The 16,071-nt window shown below is 39.6% G+C and overlaps 1 protein-coding gene across 1 annotated transcript in view; it reads left to right on the forward strand.

The window, feature by feature from the left end:
- Window positions 1-14,370, forward strand: part of LOC110213699 (protocadherin-23) — a 219,151-nt gene extending 204,781 nt beyond the window's left edge. The window contains exons 18-21 of the mRNA XM_078148850.1: window positions 21-48; window positions 1,194-1,479; window positions 2,691-2,829; window positions 6,036-14,370. Of these exons, the coding sequence (XP_078004976.1) occupies window positions 21-48; window positions 1,194-1,479; window positions 2,691-2,829; window positions 6,036-8,662 (3,080 nt within the window). The 3' untranslated portion in view covers window positions 8,663-14,370. The remainder of the gene's footprint in view (window positions 1-20; window positions 49-1,193; window positions 1,480-2,690; window positions 2,830-6,035) is intronic.
- Window positions 14,371-16,071: the final 1,701 nt, after the last annotated feature.

Below are 16,071 nucleotides of genomic sequence, written 5' to 3' on the forward strand. Positions count from 1 at the left end.
TAACTTTCTGTCTGAATTAGGTCTTTTGGAAACTTGTGTTAGTAATAGGTCAGTAACACAAAGGCTAAGGAAGTGGGTGGGGGAATAGTTTCCAGGGCCATTTTGCCAACTACTTTCTCCCAAGATAGCCCAAGAAAGCAGTTGCTTGATATTAATGTCATTTTGATGGTACTAAGAATTTTTCATAAATATATATGAAATAAATATGCATATATGTTTATAGGCATATATACATATAAGCATGTATATATACATCATTATATATGCATTATATAAAGTATATGATATGTGCATTATATATAATAGATGTAATATGTACTAGTTCTTCTTGTAGGTGATATGGGTCTTAAATCTGCTGCCTGTGCCCATCATTTCAATGCATTCACCTCTTCCCAAGGCAAAAATCTATCAGCCTGCAACAGAAGTGCAAACCAGATTGACGTTCTGCCCCCTCCTCAGTTCTTTCCTAGAACATTCCTAAGAAAAGGGAAAGAGGGAACCTGCTGCTGTGTAGTTTGTAAACAATTAACATAAAGAAGACCCTTCCTTAGCCACAAAGTGATATGTTAGAGAGATCTTGAAGAAAGGAGAGGGCAGCTTGCCACTGGTATCAGTGTAATGACTTCCACTGATGTAATTATAGCACTAAAGTGTGTAGGACTACTTTAGAGAACAAAAAAATCTCATCAAAGGAACTCAGAACTTTGTTACAAGAACTACGTGTCTTCTATTTTTTTTTTTGCCTTTGGCTAGGCAATGGGGTTAAGTGACTTGCCCAAGGTCACACAGCTAGTAAGTGTTATGTGTCTGAGGCTGGATTTGAACTCAGGTCCTCCTGAATCCAGGGCTGGTGCTCTATCCACCATGCAACCTAGTTGCCCCAAGAACTATGTGTGTTAACTGACACACCATAAGTATTCTGGCCTCTCTTGAGCTGGACAGGCTCATGAGTCTTGGGGTTAAGTATCCCTTGAGTATTTCAAAATGTAGATTAATACTAGTTAATACCTTCACTTCCAATCTACCTTCAGAGGGACAAGGTTATCTTTTAGATCACTTTAGAATCTTTCTTCTGTTTGTGTGAAACTGAGCACCAGAAAGCATTCCAGGAAAGGGTCAAGATAAAGGTGCATTTATGATCACATGAGTAAATGGGTCTTAATGATGGCTGACCACAGTTGTTACTTTTACAGGTATTCCACTTGGTTCTGTCGTGACTCAGTGTATGCTCATGACAGAGATTCAGGCCCTGCTCTTGTCTTCAATTTAACTAAGGGGGGTAACCCTGGCAGTAGATTTGCAATTGACCACAACACCGGAGTGGTGATACTAGCAAAGCCACTGGATTTTGAAGGAGGAAATGAATACAAGCTACGGGTTGAGGTTTCGGACTCTGTGCACCACACGGAAGCAGTGCTCATGGTCTATGTTATGGATGTCAACGACAACCCCCCACTCTTTTCCCAAGATTTCTATCAGGTAATGAGGTTACAATTCTATAGATACCATGGCCCAAGCTCAGGAGTATAGGGAATGGTCCAAGGCCTCTGTTGCTGAGGGATGGCTTAAGCAGGCACCATTCAGTAACACAGTCTTCTGAAAATTTAATATTGTATAAGACAGGAGATGTGCTTAATGTGACTACAGCTGGAGTTGAATATTTCATTCATTTCCTTCTTGTACAATGCCTACACCAACCTCATTGCACATGTCCAGGGCCCTCCCAGTGCTGTTAAAGATTATTTTTGATACTACATTTTTTTTTGTAAAATGCCTAACACTTCCCATGATATTAACAGGTTTTTTTCTGCACTCCGACATTAAGACTTTAGTTTTTGTAAATTGAGGACAGTTGTGTCATCTGCTATTCATTCAGGCTTTGCATTCTTAAAAAGTTGCAGTGAAGAGGACCTTGTCTTTTCTCAGCAGATTTGGTGAATGTTTTAAATGGTTTATTGCAGAAGCAACTAATTGTGAGCATAATCTACTGGATGAACCACACAGTGATGTTTGATTTTTCAAACATTTTCAGGACTAGGGTCAATGACAGACAACAATTTACCACTTCAGAATGGCCTTCAGGATTCTTTTTTTTTTTTCAGGCAATAGGGGTTAATTGACTTGCCCAAGGTCACACAGCTAGTAAGTGTCAAGTGTTTGGTCTGAGGCCAAATTTGAACTCAGGTCCTCCTGACTTCAGGGCCAGTGCTCTATTCACTGCGCCACCTAGCTGCCCCCTTTCAGGATTCTTCCATGTCATAAATGCACAGTGCAAATATAAAGACAGCATGGGAAGAAATTGGAATACTCTGGGGACCTTTATTGTTTTGTGGGGAAGACACACACACACACACACACACACACACACACACAGAGCACACAATTGAATCTCCTCTAACCTATGGAGCTATTTTGGAAAGAAAATGGGTCAAAATGAAATCTCAAAAAGATGGAGTTAATAAGGCAAAGTTCACCCTGAATCCTGGAACTTTTCTGCCTTTATCTTTTCATATCTCAACTCAGCAAAGTTATTTCAGCTTAAGGAAATCAGGAGAAGCAGCATGCCCAAAGAAAGGCACAGGATAATATTTCCTCAACAAAAACACCCCAGTTATCATTTGTCCAGGAAAATATTTTAGCCCATAAGCAAATTACGTCCTCTTAATCTCCAGTTTCTCTTTTGGATACAGGTCACATTGCCTGAAATAATGCCTGTAGGATCCTCCATCTTGACCGTATCAGCCACAGATCAGGACACAGGAACTGATGGGAGGATTTCCTACAAAATCCTGTCTTCTGCTGATGGATTTTCAATTGATCCTCAGAATGGTGAGTTATTTTCAGGGCCTGCAAAATTCATCACTTTCAATCACAGAGTGGGAAATGGAAAACCTCTCTTCCAAATGCAGCTTGGCTTGCATTCACTGAAGTAAAGCCACAAAATTCCTGTTAATCTGCAAGTCCCGGGCTCCAGATCTAGTGCTGTTTTTCCTCTGTTACACCTTAGCCATACCTGGAAAGAAATAGAGAATCGATGACTATATTCTAAGTACACAAAGGCTCATGGTACTCATAAAACCAAGCACAATTCCAGCAAACATCCCAGGACTGTTGCTGCAAAACTCTGCCTGAGTTGAACTCTGCAGTCAAGGGGATTAGTTTAGAGGTGAAGCACTAACGTTCCTACAGACTTTGTTTACCTTCAAACCAGATACAAAGTAGTCAGTTGTAGCATCCTCAGTGTGATACAACTGAAAGAGTACTGGTTCAAGAGTCTGAGGAGTTGGGTTCAAATTCTGCCTCTGACTTTTATTACTTATGTGACTTCAGGTAAGTCACCTGCCCTTTCTGGCCCTCAGTTTTCTCATCCATAAAAGGAAGAGGGTAAATTATAAAACCTTAGATGGCCCTTCCAAAGTTGAGCCATCTTTCTCCTTTCGTACCACTAAAAAACAAAAGAAGGAAAAAAGCAGAAATCTTTTGTAACATTTGGTACTCTGGCTGCTATGCTTCCTGCAAGGTTCTTGCACATTATTGCTATATTACACATACCTTAGTGATTGTGGGAAGCTTTGCAATTATTGACTGATAACTGGTGTAGTTAAAACTTTATCTAGATGGTTATTAAACAGTGAAAATTGTAGATGAATACTTGAAACTCAGTTTTATAAGATATGATTTTCTCCAACAAGATCATCACTTGAGGAGAATGAAGGGCCTGGGTAAAATCATGCTATATGGCCTGCCCCAAAACCTTTCTGTAAAGGAAATATTGTTAAAATAAAAATACATGATAATTTGAAGGGAAAAGAAAATCGCAAAAGCCAGCATGCACCCTGAGCATTGGTGTGCTTGGCAGATGTCATGGCCAGACAGCCATACCCTATCTTGTGGGGGAGGGGAAGAAAGAAGAGAAAGCCAATTTTAGGGTTTGGGACATGTCAGATCTTTTCTTTCCTTTCCTTTTTTTTTTTTTAACAACCGCTGAATCTTTCCCCTCTGCTTGTTGGACAACATTATACTCCATTTTCTTGGTCCTTATATCAAAGCTTAGGATCCACACTGAACTTGCCAATTTTCTGTACCCAGGACCAGTTTACTATTCAAATTTACACACATATACAATTGAATGGACCCTGTTTGTCAAAAACCAAATACTTTAAAATTATTTTGATTTCATTATTAATGAAACTCTAATGGAAATGAACATTTCATTTTTTAACCTAAATACATTTTTCCATGTTTCTGTACCATTCATATATGTGACATCAAATGACTCATTTGTTACCTATTCCTAGCTACAATGAGATACAGAAAACATATTTTACTGATCTAAAAATAATCATATAAATGAAATTTCATATTGACCTGAAAGGAATGGTTTTGAGAAAGGGACAATAGCATCCTTTACAGAATTCTTTTCAACATCATTTTCATACATTACAGTACCTGTTCCTGTAGTCTTTACAAAGTATTTCCATGTTGGCATGTTTTATATATAAGCATGACTGAGACCTTTTATCAAGCTATATGAGGTGACTTTTAGCTGTCCCTAAACTAGCCTGTCCCATAATTTTGGCTTTAGACTAACTATACAAAATTTCACATAGAGTTTCTACCAATGGCGGTATAGTGGTGGGAAAATTCACTGATTCTGGGGTCAGAAGGCCTGGGTTCAAACTTGGCTTCTGATGCTTAATGCCTGGGTAACCTTGGACAAGTCACTTTTTCTGCCCCAGGCCTCAGTTCCCCCCACCCCCAGAGTTAGACTAGGTGACCTCTGAGGTCCCTTCTATTTCCATATCAATGACTAGATGATTCTAACTGCACATGAGAAATTATCCATAGAATTTCCTTCTATCCACTACCTTGTATAATATGCCAGGGGATCCTGAAGCAGATCATAGAACAAATTACTTCACAGCCAGAAAGACTTTAGACTCCATCAGTTCCAACCCTTTTAATAGAATAAGGGACCTGAGGCCCAAAGACATAAATGACTTACTCAAGGTCAATCACACAGCTAGACAGATAGCTCTTTGGTCTCCATGTCACTGCCCACCTGCACCCCACTCCCATGTCCCAGATGCCTCATGTAGTGTTCCAATGAGCTCTGGCCACCGGGGTGAAAGAAATTAACTAACCAAAGCAGAATAACAGCAGCCACAGAAGCACACATGTATGTGGCACTTGAAGGCTAACAAAGCTTTTTCCTTATTGCAGACTTATGAATATTGTTGTTTGCTTTTTAGATAAGAGAGCTTTGAGGCACTGGGAAGTTAAATAACTTGTCCATAATGGCCCATTTGGTGCCTGAGACAGAATTCAAACCCAGGTCTCCTAACTACTAGTTTGGCATTCCATTTACTATGCTATACTGCCCATCATGCAGGTAGCATTTCTGTGCAAACTCCTTTTATGCTGGAGAAAAAAAGATACACGCATACACATGTACACAAATATATACACATATACATACTTACATGTTGATCATTTCAGTCATGTCTGACTCTTTGTGACCCCATTTGGGGGTTTTTCGGCAAAGATACTGGAATAGTTTGCCAGTTCATTTTACAGTTGAAGAAACTGAGGCAAATAGGGTTAAGTGACTTGCTGAGGGTCACATAGCTAGTAAGTGTCTGAGGCCAGATTTGAGCTCAGGAAAATGAGTCTTCTAGACTGCATGCCTGGTGCTCTATCCACTGTGCCACTTAGCTGCCAATATACATACATACATACATACATACATACATACATACATACATACACACACACTTGCACATGCGTAGTCAGACTTTTACATGCAAACATATGCACGTATAATGAATCTAACTTATGTGCTTTAAAAAAAATAACAATTGAGCCACAATTTATCCTATGCTTTTATGAGTGGTTAATGGTAAACATGATAGCATCTAACATGGTGCTATACATACAATTCTTTCTCAGTAAATAGTTGTATTGAATGAATGATTTTGTTGAGATACCTCAAATCTAAACTCACAGAAAACGTGGTTATGGTTCTTATTTTTCAGGCTCCATATTTACTGTCAAGCCTATGATGCTTTTGGACAAAACATCAACAATTCAACTTCTTGTGGAAGCCAAAGATGGTGGAATCCCTGGTTTGACAGCCCTTACTTTGGTGGAAATAGAAATTCAAGATGTGAACAACCATGCCCCTCAGTTCACCATGGAGTACTATAACATCACTGCAAGTGAAGATGCGGTCATTGGGACCACGCTGCTCACATTTTCAGCTGTTGACCATGACTGGACCCATGAAAACACACATGTTGAGTATTCTGTCATCAGCGGTAATTTACAGAACACTTTCCATGTAGAAACTCATGTAGTTCCCTCAGGATCCCCTTACAAGCGTGTTGGTCATCTTGTGCTGAGCCACCCTTTAGACAGAGAAACCGTGGCCTGTCATAAACTCATCATTCTAGCTTCTGATCATGGTCATCCCCCATTGAATTCTACAGCCACCATATTAATAGATGTGCTTGATGTCAATGATAATCCTCCAATATTCAGCTCTCCAGAATACCATGCCCATGTTAAGGAAAGCCTGCCTGTTGGCAGTCAGATTGTTGTGGTCTCAGCAAAAGACCATGACACTGGAGCTAATTCCAAAGTCACCTACACCATCATCTCAGGAAACGAACAAGGACATTTCCAAGTAGATGGGGAAACTGGAGCAATAGATTTGATTAAACCCTTGGATTATGAGGACACATTGATGTTCACTTTAACTGTCCAAGCCTCAAATAGAGGGACAAATAATTTTGCTTTCTCAGTGGTATCTATCAGTGTCCTAGATGACAATGACCATGCCCCCCAGTTCATGTTCTCAAGTTTGAACTGTGTTGTCCCTGAGAATCTGCCTAATTTCTCTGTCATGTGTACAGCGCATGCCTTGGATTTTGATGCTGGTCCTTATGGACACCTAACATACTCTATTCAGTCATCCTGTTTGATGAATCATGGAATCCCTCATGATCATGAACTGTTTTTTATTAGCCCATTAACAGGGGATATCTATGCCAAGGAAATCCTAGACTATGAAAGTGAAAATAAACACTGCTTCATTGTTCAGGCAGAAGACAAAGGTGAGGCCAAAGCTACTTTGATGGTCCAAGTGGATGTTGAAGGAATTGATGAATATGAACCTATTTTCACACAAGACCAGTATTTCTTTAGTCTTCCAGAGATTCATCACATAAGACAGGTTATTGGCAAAGTAGAAGCATCTGATGCTGATGCTGGAATTGATGGACTTGTGCTTTATACCCTTGCAACTTCATCAACATTCTTATCTATTAATAAAACCAGTGGAAATGTCTATTGGGTTGGAGATCTTCCCTTTATGGGAAGTAGCATCGGGAAAGATGATATCATTGAAATGAAAGTAATAGCACACAGTCCCAAAGTGGACTCTAAGTCCTCCTCTTGCACCATCTTTGTAAATACATCCTCTTTTGCTCAAGGAGGATACTATGCACTGCCTGCTGACAGCCTTTCAATCAGCCTCACAGCCTCCATCATCATATTTCTGCTCTTGGTCATCAGCCTTGTTGCCCTGATTTTAAGATATAAACGAAAAGACACAGCAAACTCCTGTGGGGAAAAAAAGGTCCCCTCACCCTCACCTAGTCATCTGAGCCTTACTAGTGATCCCAGCATCCTCAAGGACTCCCAGAAAGCTCCAGATGTGGGCAATGGCATTCTTCCCATGGGCTCCATGTCTGAATGGTTGAATTTAGTAGATATGAGAGAGAAAAAGGATATGGTGAATCCATGCAGGCATTCAGACTCAAGTGGCCACTGCTCAGTGGAAGGAGATACTGCCGAGGATGAGGAGATCAAGAGGATAAATGAACACCCCTGCCGAAAGGGCTCTGGCTCAGTTCTGAGTGACCGAGGCTCTCGGGTGCCAGATTCTGGAATACCCAGAGACTCTGACCAGCTCTCTTGCCTGTCTGGGGAAACAGATGTGGTGATCACCACTGAAACCTTAGAGAACAGTTTCACCTTTGAGGGTGTAGGACAAAGGTGTGATGCCATTTATGCTCAAAATAAAATGCTGTCCCAGACACTCCACAAAATTGGAATGAAAGAGAAAACCCTCATGGAAGATGGTAGGAGAGATTATATCTTTATTTCAAATGATCAGGACTCAAGGTACGGATCTCTTGCAACTTTAGAAGCTCCCAGTAAGGATCCAAGAAGTAGCTATGACTGGGATTACCTCCTCAACTGGGAACCCCAGTTTCAGCCTCTTTCTTCTGTCTTCAATGATATTGCAAAGCTGAAAGATGAACATTTGCAGGTGCCTGGATTATCACAGGGGAAGAAATCTTTTGTTTTCCCACCTCCTTTGATCACATCAGTAGCACAGCCTGGCATAAAGGCAGTGCCACCACGAATGCCAAGCCTTTCACCAGGGAAAGCATTCAAGAAATACCCACGTTCTCCCCTTCACCAGCACCTTCACTACCCACCGGCAGCCATGACCCCCAGTTTTTCTCCTTCCCTCTCCTTGCTGACCATGCAGTCTCCTTCTGTGTCTCCCCTGTTGCCAGATGCTGGGTTGTTAGGAACATGCTTAGTCAGGACAGCCCATGGCCCCAAGGCAGAAGAAGAAGTCCGGCTGTGAAACCTTGGCATTGAGCCCCAGGATACTTTTAATCAAGAAGGAGTATACTAAAACAAAAACAAAAAACCCAACATTTCCAACCAAACTCCTCAGGGTGATTTTTTTCAAAGCTGAGAGAATATGACCCATTTCAGTCTGAGTTTGTACAGCGCCTCATTTTATCCTCTAAACTCTCTCCCAGACTTATTGAGAAGCTGCCCGATGCATGACTCTTGTCTTCACCTGCCAGTACTCACACCTTCAGAATAAACAGTTCATACTGTTGTACTTTGCAATTTGTCTAGAATGAGTTCAGAAGGTGAAATGGCCTGATGGACATGAGTGACCCGCAAACAACTTTAAAGTGCTCTGTGATCTTAGCAAGAGGTCCAACTTCTTCAAAACACATGAGGCAAGAGCATATCAGAGTTGCCTTTGGTCAGGGTGACCACAGAGATCGATCAGCCTAGGTAAATGGACTATCTGTGGCTCTCTGACATTACACCTTACATCAAGATAGTTGTTACCTAAAGACTCATTTCTGGATTTCCCTTCCCTTACCCCCCTACATGCCAACCTACTCCATTTGTAGAGCCTAAAAATGACTGTAGAAGTGACAGGCACCATCATCTCTAGGGAGATGAATGAGAAAAAAAGAATGGAATTAGCCATCAGTCTATGCCAAAAAAAAAAAAAAGAAGAAGAGTGTTTCCCAGTTGCTTTAGTCTGATTAAATGAACCAAGCATGTCTGTTCTTGGTATGGGTCCAAGGGTGATGCTAGCCTAAACCACTGGGTTAAACCTCTTACGTGATAAACTTTCTTGGACTTCTTTCCAAAGAGATCCGAGTACATTTTCTTTTCTCTCTTTTTTTTTTCTTTTCTTGCTTCTTCTTATGACAGGACACATGAATAGATGTGAAACTTTGGAGATTAATTTATGGAAACTCATTTTATTTTTTTTCTAGACACTGCAGTTACTTGTGGTAAACAGAACAAATAATTTATGCACTGTGTTAACAGTGGCAAATTTATGTAGATAAAAAACTAGAGTGATAGAATTAGCTATTCATATGATTTCCTAGTTAGAATGATTTAATGGTATTTTTTAAAATTAAGAGTTTTGTATAAATTTTTTCTACTAAAAGTTTAAAAGGAGCTACAAAAGCATACTTTTTCTTCTTGTGGTGTGATCTAATTACCATTTGCAATTGAAGTTGCATTCAATGTGCAGTCAGTGCTTTGGCTTTGTACAGGTGGACTGCAGGCATGGTGGATGATGATGAATTATTGGCCTAGTCTGCTTTTTGGTTTCCTTGTTTTCAATACTGTTTCACAGGATCAAGCAGAGAATTTAAAATTCCTTAGAGTTGAAGGGGAAAGTCTTTGAGATCACTTGATTCAATGCCCTCATTTTACAGATGTGGAAAATGGAGATCCAAGGAGAACTCTGTGCTACAGTTCCGGTTCCTAGGGCAACAATACAACTGCTATCCTTAAATGCACTCACTGAAACAAATTTAGTTGAGGATGAGAGACTTAAGACCTTGGGGTACCAGTTTTACGGTGGGAGAAATTCTAAGATAGCATCCTGTCAGGAAAACTCATAATACCTTGAAATACCCCAAACCAGTGCTGGGAAGGCCACCATTGGAGGAAGATGCAAGGCCATATTGAACCAGAGAGTAACTTGTCTAGGAAATGACTGGCAGGAGGGAGAAGACAGGCTATTTTGTAGCCTACAATTTGAATGGATTATTCCTCACAACTAAATGCTAAGAACAGTCCTTTCTGCCTGCTACAGGAATACAAATACTGCCGGTGCCCTGGGACAAAGTTCCAGTCCTCTCTACTTAGCTAGAATTCCATCCACAAAAAAGGAAATCACCTACCCAAATTTAATTCTAGAGCTAGCACTAAAACCCACAATTCCTGGTTCCTTGTCCAATACTCTTTCCCCTGTGCCACCTAGAGTACTTAAGTCCCTTCACTGCCAGAAATAAGCGTTCTTCTAAAAATATCACCTCTCTAGCTCACTAACTCTCTGGGGTGGTCGCCTTTGGCATAAGAATCCTTCTTTTGATGATGGTGATCCATTGGTAGGAGAATAAGTCTTGCAGACATCATGGCAGTAGTTCACAGAATCATAAAATAAAATTTACAGGACACATGAGGTGACTCCCTTCAAAGCTGACCCAGGGAATCAGTCATTTGTCTGTATCTTATCACGGGGTCACAAGGGATTGGACACGACTCAACAGCTGTGTCTCATTCTTTCACTGATATTCATGGGAGCATGACTTAGTAGGCAAGGCTACATATAACAAATGTTCTAATCTTTGTGTCACTAACTCACTAAAATAGCTAGCTATTCCGTGTCCATTTTCCTCCTGTACAAAATGGTATAATACCGTCTTCACAACAAACTTGTGAGGTAGGTGCTACAAATATTTTTGTCTCCATTTTGCGAGTGCGGAAACAAACTCAGTCATAGAGGTGAAGTACTGTTCATAGTCACACAGCTAGTAAAGGTCAGAGGCAGGCTTTGAACCTAGGCCTCACCTAGTAACGATATAATGCCCATCTCACTACAACACACTGACTCTCCATAATTAGGATTGTCCAAGGGCTACTTACTTCTGTTTACTAGAAAGCACTATCTGATGATTTGCAGATGGAACAGATAGTGAATTGTATACATTAGCAGCACCATAAATATTCCATGCAGTATTAGCAAATTCAGTTTACATAATGAGTCATCATTAAAAGATCTGTGGACCATCATGATTGACCTAATACTTCATCTAAAGAATGGATTAGTGCCTTGAGTTTTCACTATGGAAGGTACTCTTTGATGGAATCACAAAATAAATACCTGTAGGTCATAGAAAATGAAGTTCTTACCATGGGGTCCATGGATATTGTTTAACAGGGTCTATGAACTTGGCTGGGGCAGAATTGCATCTTTGTTTTCACTGATCTCTAACTGAAATTTAGCATCTCTTGATTAGGAATTTTAAAAAAAATCTCAAGAAAGTTTGTCCCTTGGTTTTACTAGTCTGCCAAATGGGTCCATGGCATAAAAGAGGATAAGTACCCCTGGACTAGATCTAGTCTAGGTATGATAATCCTAACTCTGATCCAAGGGGCAGTCAGGGCCTGCCTAAGGAGGACTGCATTTCAAACATCCCTGACATATGGAGGTATTAAAAGTCTCTAGGGAAGGAGATTCTACCACACACCCTGGCAAATTTACAGTATCTAATCTCTCCTTGATTCCTTTCAAAGTTTTACTGGAATGTATCAAAAGAGTGGGGGAAAGTTTGTGTCTAAATTCATTATCATGGAAGTTCCCTTTGGCGACATACTCTGCTTGTAGCTACAAGGAAGGCCTCATTTGCTCTTTGTCATGTTGATAGCGTCAACATTTCTTTTCCTCATGCCTGTACACAGTTTGTTGTCCCTAACTCTTCCACAAATTGTATGCTTGCTCACCTAAGCATGCTCTTTTGTGATTTATTACTCATGCTGGATATGAGTCTGCATTTTGGTTTTTTTTCTAGTTACTTTGTAAGAGCTGAAGATGCTCATTGTTTTGAGTCACTTGTTACCAAGTTCCAGTGGGGATTTTTTTTTAATTGATAGCTTTACTAATGCCCTATCAAATACCAAGAGCCACACTGGCCAACATGCTGCTGCTGCAAGTGTGGTTGAGATTAAAAATGTGAATATATGAGTTAAGTGTCTGCAATAAATCATGTGTCAGCCTTTTCAACTGGGGTCCTTTTCTTTTCCTAAGTAAACAATGTAATTTGTACAGTTTTCCTTCAAGTTTAATATTAACTTGCCTCATCTGTTCTGGGTTACTTTGCCGATCTGCACACCGGTTTTAGCACTTTGGAGGGGGTACAGAACTTGTTAGTGGAAAATCAATTAAGCCCCAAATTCATAAGCTATAAAATAAAAGACAGTTGTCTCTGGTGGAATTTTGGCTGCCTGAAGCTCTGGACTTGCTTGTTGGCAGCCTGAGAAATCCTGGTGTAAATCAGGACCAAATGGATATCAAAATTCCATATCCTAGCAGTCATCAGCAACCTGGCATCCAAGCAGATTCCTGGGCGAAGAAAGAAGAAGAAGAAAACTCAATCTACTCACCTTTAGGGATTTGATAATTTAGCAGTTATTAAAAAATATTTAAAAATTTTCCTATAAACCACTGGCTACCTACATGAATACATATTTAATCTATAATAGATCTTTAGTTGAAGACAGCACTGTTCCTAGGAATGTTTCTCTTTAGTTTTAAAACCTCATTCACTGTGCATTACAAGGACATTTCTATTGGTGAAATATCAATTGCTAATTTAAAGATTTCTTGTTTCCATTCAAGCACAATTTTTTTCATCACTTTTTTTCCTTGATACGATTTTTTAATTTTTTTCCTTGCTATTATTACACAGACCTTTACATGAAGTAAAAAGGCATGTAATAATCACAAGAATCTTACCCCCTCCTTCTTGTTACTCACTTTCTTACTACTCACTTACTTACTACCTCGCTCCTACCTCCACAAGGACGCAAAATTGTATGGTTGTATGGGCAGTGGTGTCTTCTTAGCCAAGTGGAATAAATCTATTGAAATGTTTTGGATAAGTGTGAAAGTACAAGTTCGTCTGTTTGTCTTACATGAGAATATTTGAAATGGAATACTTTTTTTTTTAAACAATGGGAAAGCTGAGAATCATTTGATTGCCAAAGCTGCATGCAACCAGCTACCCTCCCCCACCCCACAGCGACTTGGTGTGGTCATCCTTGAGTTTTTGCCGTCCACTTCAGGAGCTGAAGGAATGGAGGGAAAAGGACCTACAGTGGAAATGGAAGGGTCTGTCAAAAGACTGAAGCAGTAAGTATGTCCAGGCTAATACAGGGAGAGAAAACACTTAAATGTCATTAATGGGCATGTGGCTTTCCATCTCCCCTCAGGTTCATATTTTAGGCTCAGTCAGATAGTCTCCATATATTCCATTTCCCTGGTTCCCTCCCCTTTTCTCACTGCTTTCTTTCATTCCTAACAAGTCACCTCTTAGCTACCAGTCCAGAGATTTTAAAACTATAGCTCAAACTTTGCTCACAGTGGCATAATCTAGCCATAAAGAAAAGAAAAAAAATTCCCAAACCACCCTTTTAACTCTTTGTTTTCTGGTACTGGTTGTTGTCCTTTGTGCTAGAAGAGGACAGAAATAATATCACTATGTTGGGGTCAGCTGATCAGACCAAGATGCACTCAGAAGGCTCTACTACAGGTCGGGCACAAATAGTCCGAGTGAACATTTGCAGTGGAGGTAACTCTACATTTGCACATCTCACATTTCTTTTGAGCTACTGCAATTCTGCTTTACTCATAGAGCACAGTGGTTTCTTTGATACAGGGACGCTATGCTAGATAGTTCTGTGTCTGTATCTCCCATGTTACACAATCAATTTCAAATTTCTTCGAAGAGAGATTTCTGGAACTAATAGAAAATTATAATAGTTTGTTTTCCTGATCTTTTCAGTTGTTCCTGTGCCCTCCCTTCTCTCCACAAATTATCACGTATATCCTGCACTTAGCTGTTTATATGCTATGTTATGCCTCCCCTGAAGAATATAAACTTGAGAGTAGGGATCCATGCAGCCCACAACATTCCTAAGTGTGCCAGAACCGGAATAAAATGTAATTGCAAAATATTTAACAAAATAATAGTACAATAAAACATAGATAATATACATATGTGGTTATCTGAGTCAATATGCATCCTGCAGGCATCCTTATATATGGTTCCGTGACCCTCTTTTCTGTTTGAATTTGACACCATTACATTATACTATGATGACTCCTCAGGAAAGAGAAGGCCAAGAAATTAAGTTTCTGGAAAAGTCCATTACCTACTATACATGACCTCAGCATTGAGGTTGCCTAGACAACTGTAAGCAGTCAATTTAAATATATAAACTAAGAAGTGATAAATGAAAGTACTTAAAAGCAATTATCATATATTATGTGGCATATGTGTATGTTCACACAGACATGCATGTGAGTGTATGCAAATACAGACTTGTAATTTATAATATATAAATATATGTATCCAATTTTACTAATATATGTACACATATGTATATGCATATGTATAATTTGTATTTATATATTTATATGCATATGCACAGCTATCACTTCCATATCATGGGGGTTACGGGCATGGCACTATCTGGAAAATCCATGTAAAATTTTTTGGCCATCCTTTCATACCAGAGAAGAAGTCTTAATTATTATAGTGTTAAAAGATAAAATATGTTGATGTTATACAAAGTATTATACAATATACATATATTTTATGCATTTCTGGGTTTCTAAACCTTTTCTGTGTCATCTGCTGACCTTTGCATGTTGTTTGTGGCTTCTGCAAGACTGCCCCCAAATTCCCATTTATTTTTCTTATGCTGACCTACCATATATTGAAACCACAATGGGGAAAGTTGCAGTGTGGAAGGGATAGCTGTGTGTGTGTGTGTGTGTGTGTGTGTGTGTGTGTGTGTCTCTTTCACAGTACCTTGCACGTTATTAGTTCTCAAATATTCATTTGAATTTATGTCTTAATAGTGACATGATTTGTATAGACTGCCTGTGAGTTAGACGGGATTTGTCTATAAGGACTAGGAATATAGCATTATCTTGGAAGAATTCGTGCTAAAATATTTGGGGAGGGAAGGAGTAATGACAGATATAACACCCCCTTTTGATATCTGATCAGTGTATGTCTACTTCAGAGATAATTAGCACTTCCTACTGCCCTGAACTTTTCTCATTTCACCTAATACAGTTGAGAAATGACGAATAGAGATAGGTTGGGAGGTGGAGTAGGGCTAAATAAGGAGCAGATGTACATTATCCTTTGATGAGTTAGCACTATTTTGGTTGCAGAATTAAGTGTATTTGTTGTCATTAGATATAAGACCTCAGAGCAATAGCCGGGACTCAACCTTACTGTACAAGGTGAGGAATTTTAGAATGAATGAATACATGCATGAATAAATGAGGGATGAGTATTCATGCCTATGCATGTGTGATACAGAAGGCAAGATGAATAAAAATGGTAGCAATTCTAAAGTAGATCTATTCAGCCAATTACAAAATATTAAAAATAAGAGTTGGAAGGCACCTTAGGAGTCATTAAGTGGAATTCCGACCCTGTAGCTTAACAATAGCTGATTAGGTAAGTCAGGAATCCCATTTACAATAGTCTCAAGTAGTCTTCCATGCTTTACCTAAAATGTGTCCAGTGATAGAGAACTTATTCTTTAAGGAGGTAGTCCATTCCAGTCAGAGGCAGCTCTAATTCATAGAAAGTTCTTTCCTTTGGTGAGCAAAATCTGTCTCCCTACAGGAAGGCAATT

This window comes from Phascolarctos cinereus, unplaced genomic scaffold, assembly GCF_003287225.1.
Source record: "Phascolarctos cinereus isolate Bilbo 61053 unplaced genomic scaffold, phaCin_HiC Scaffold_9;HRSCAF=440, whole genome shotgun sequence".
Lineage (NCBI taxonomy): Eukaryota > Metazoa > Chordata > Mammalia > Diprotodontia > Phascolarctidae > Phascolarctos > Phascolarctos cinereus.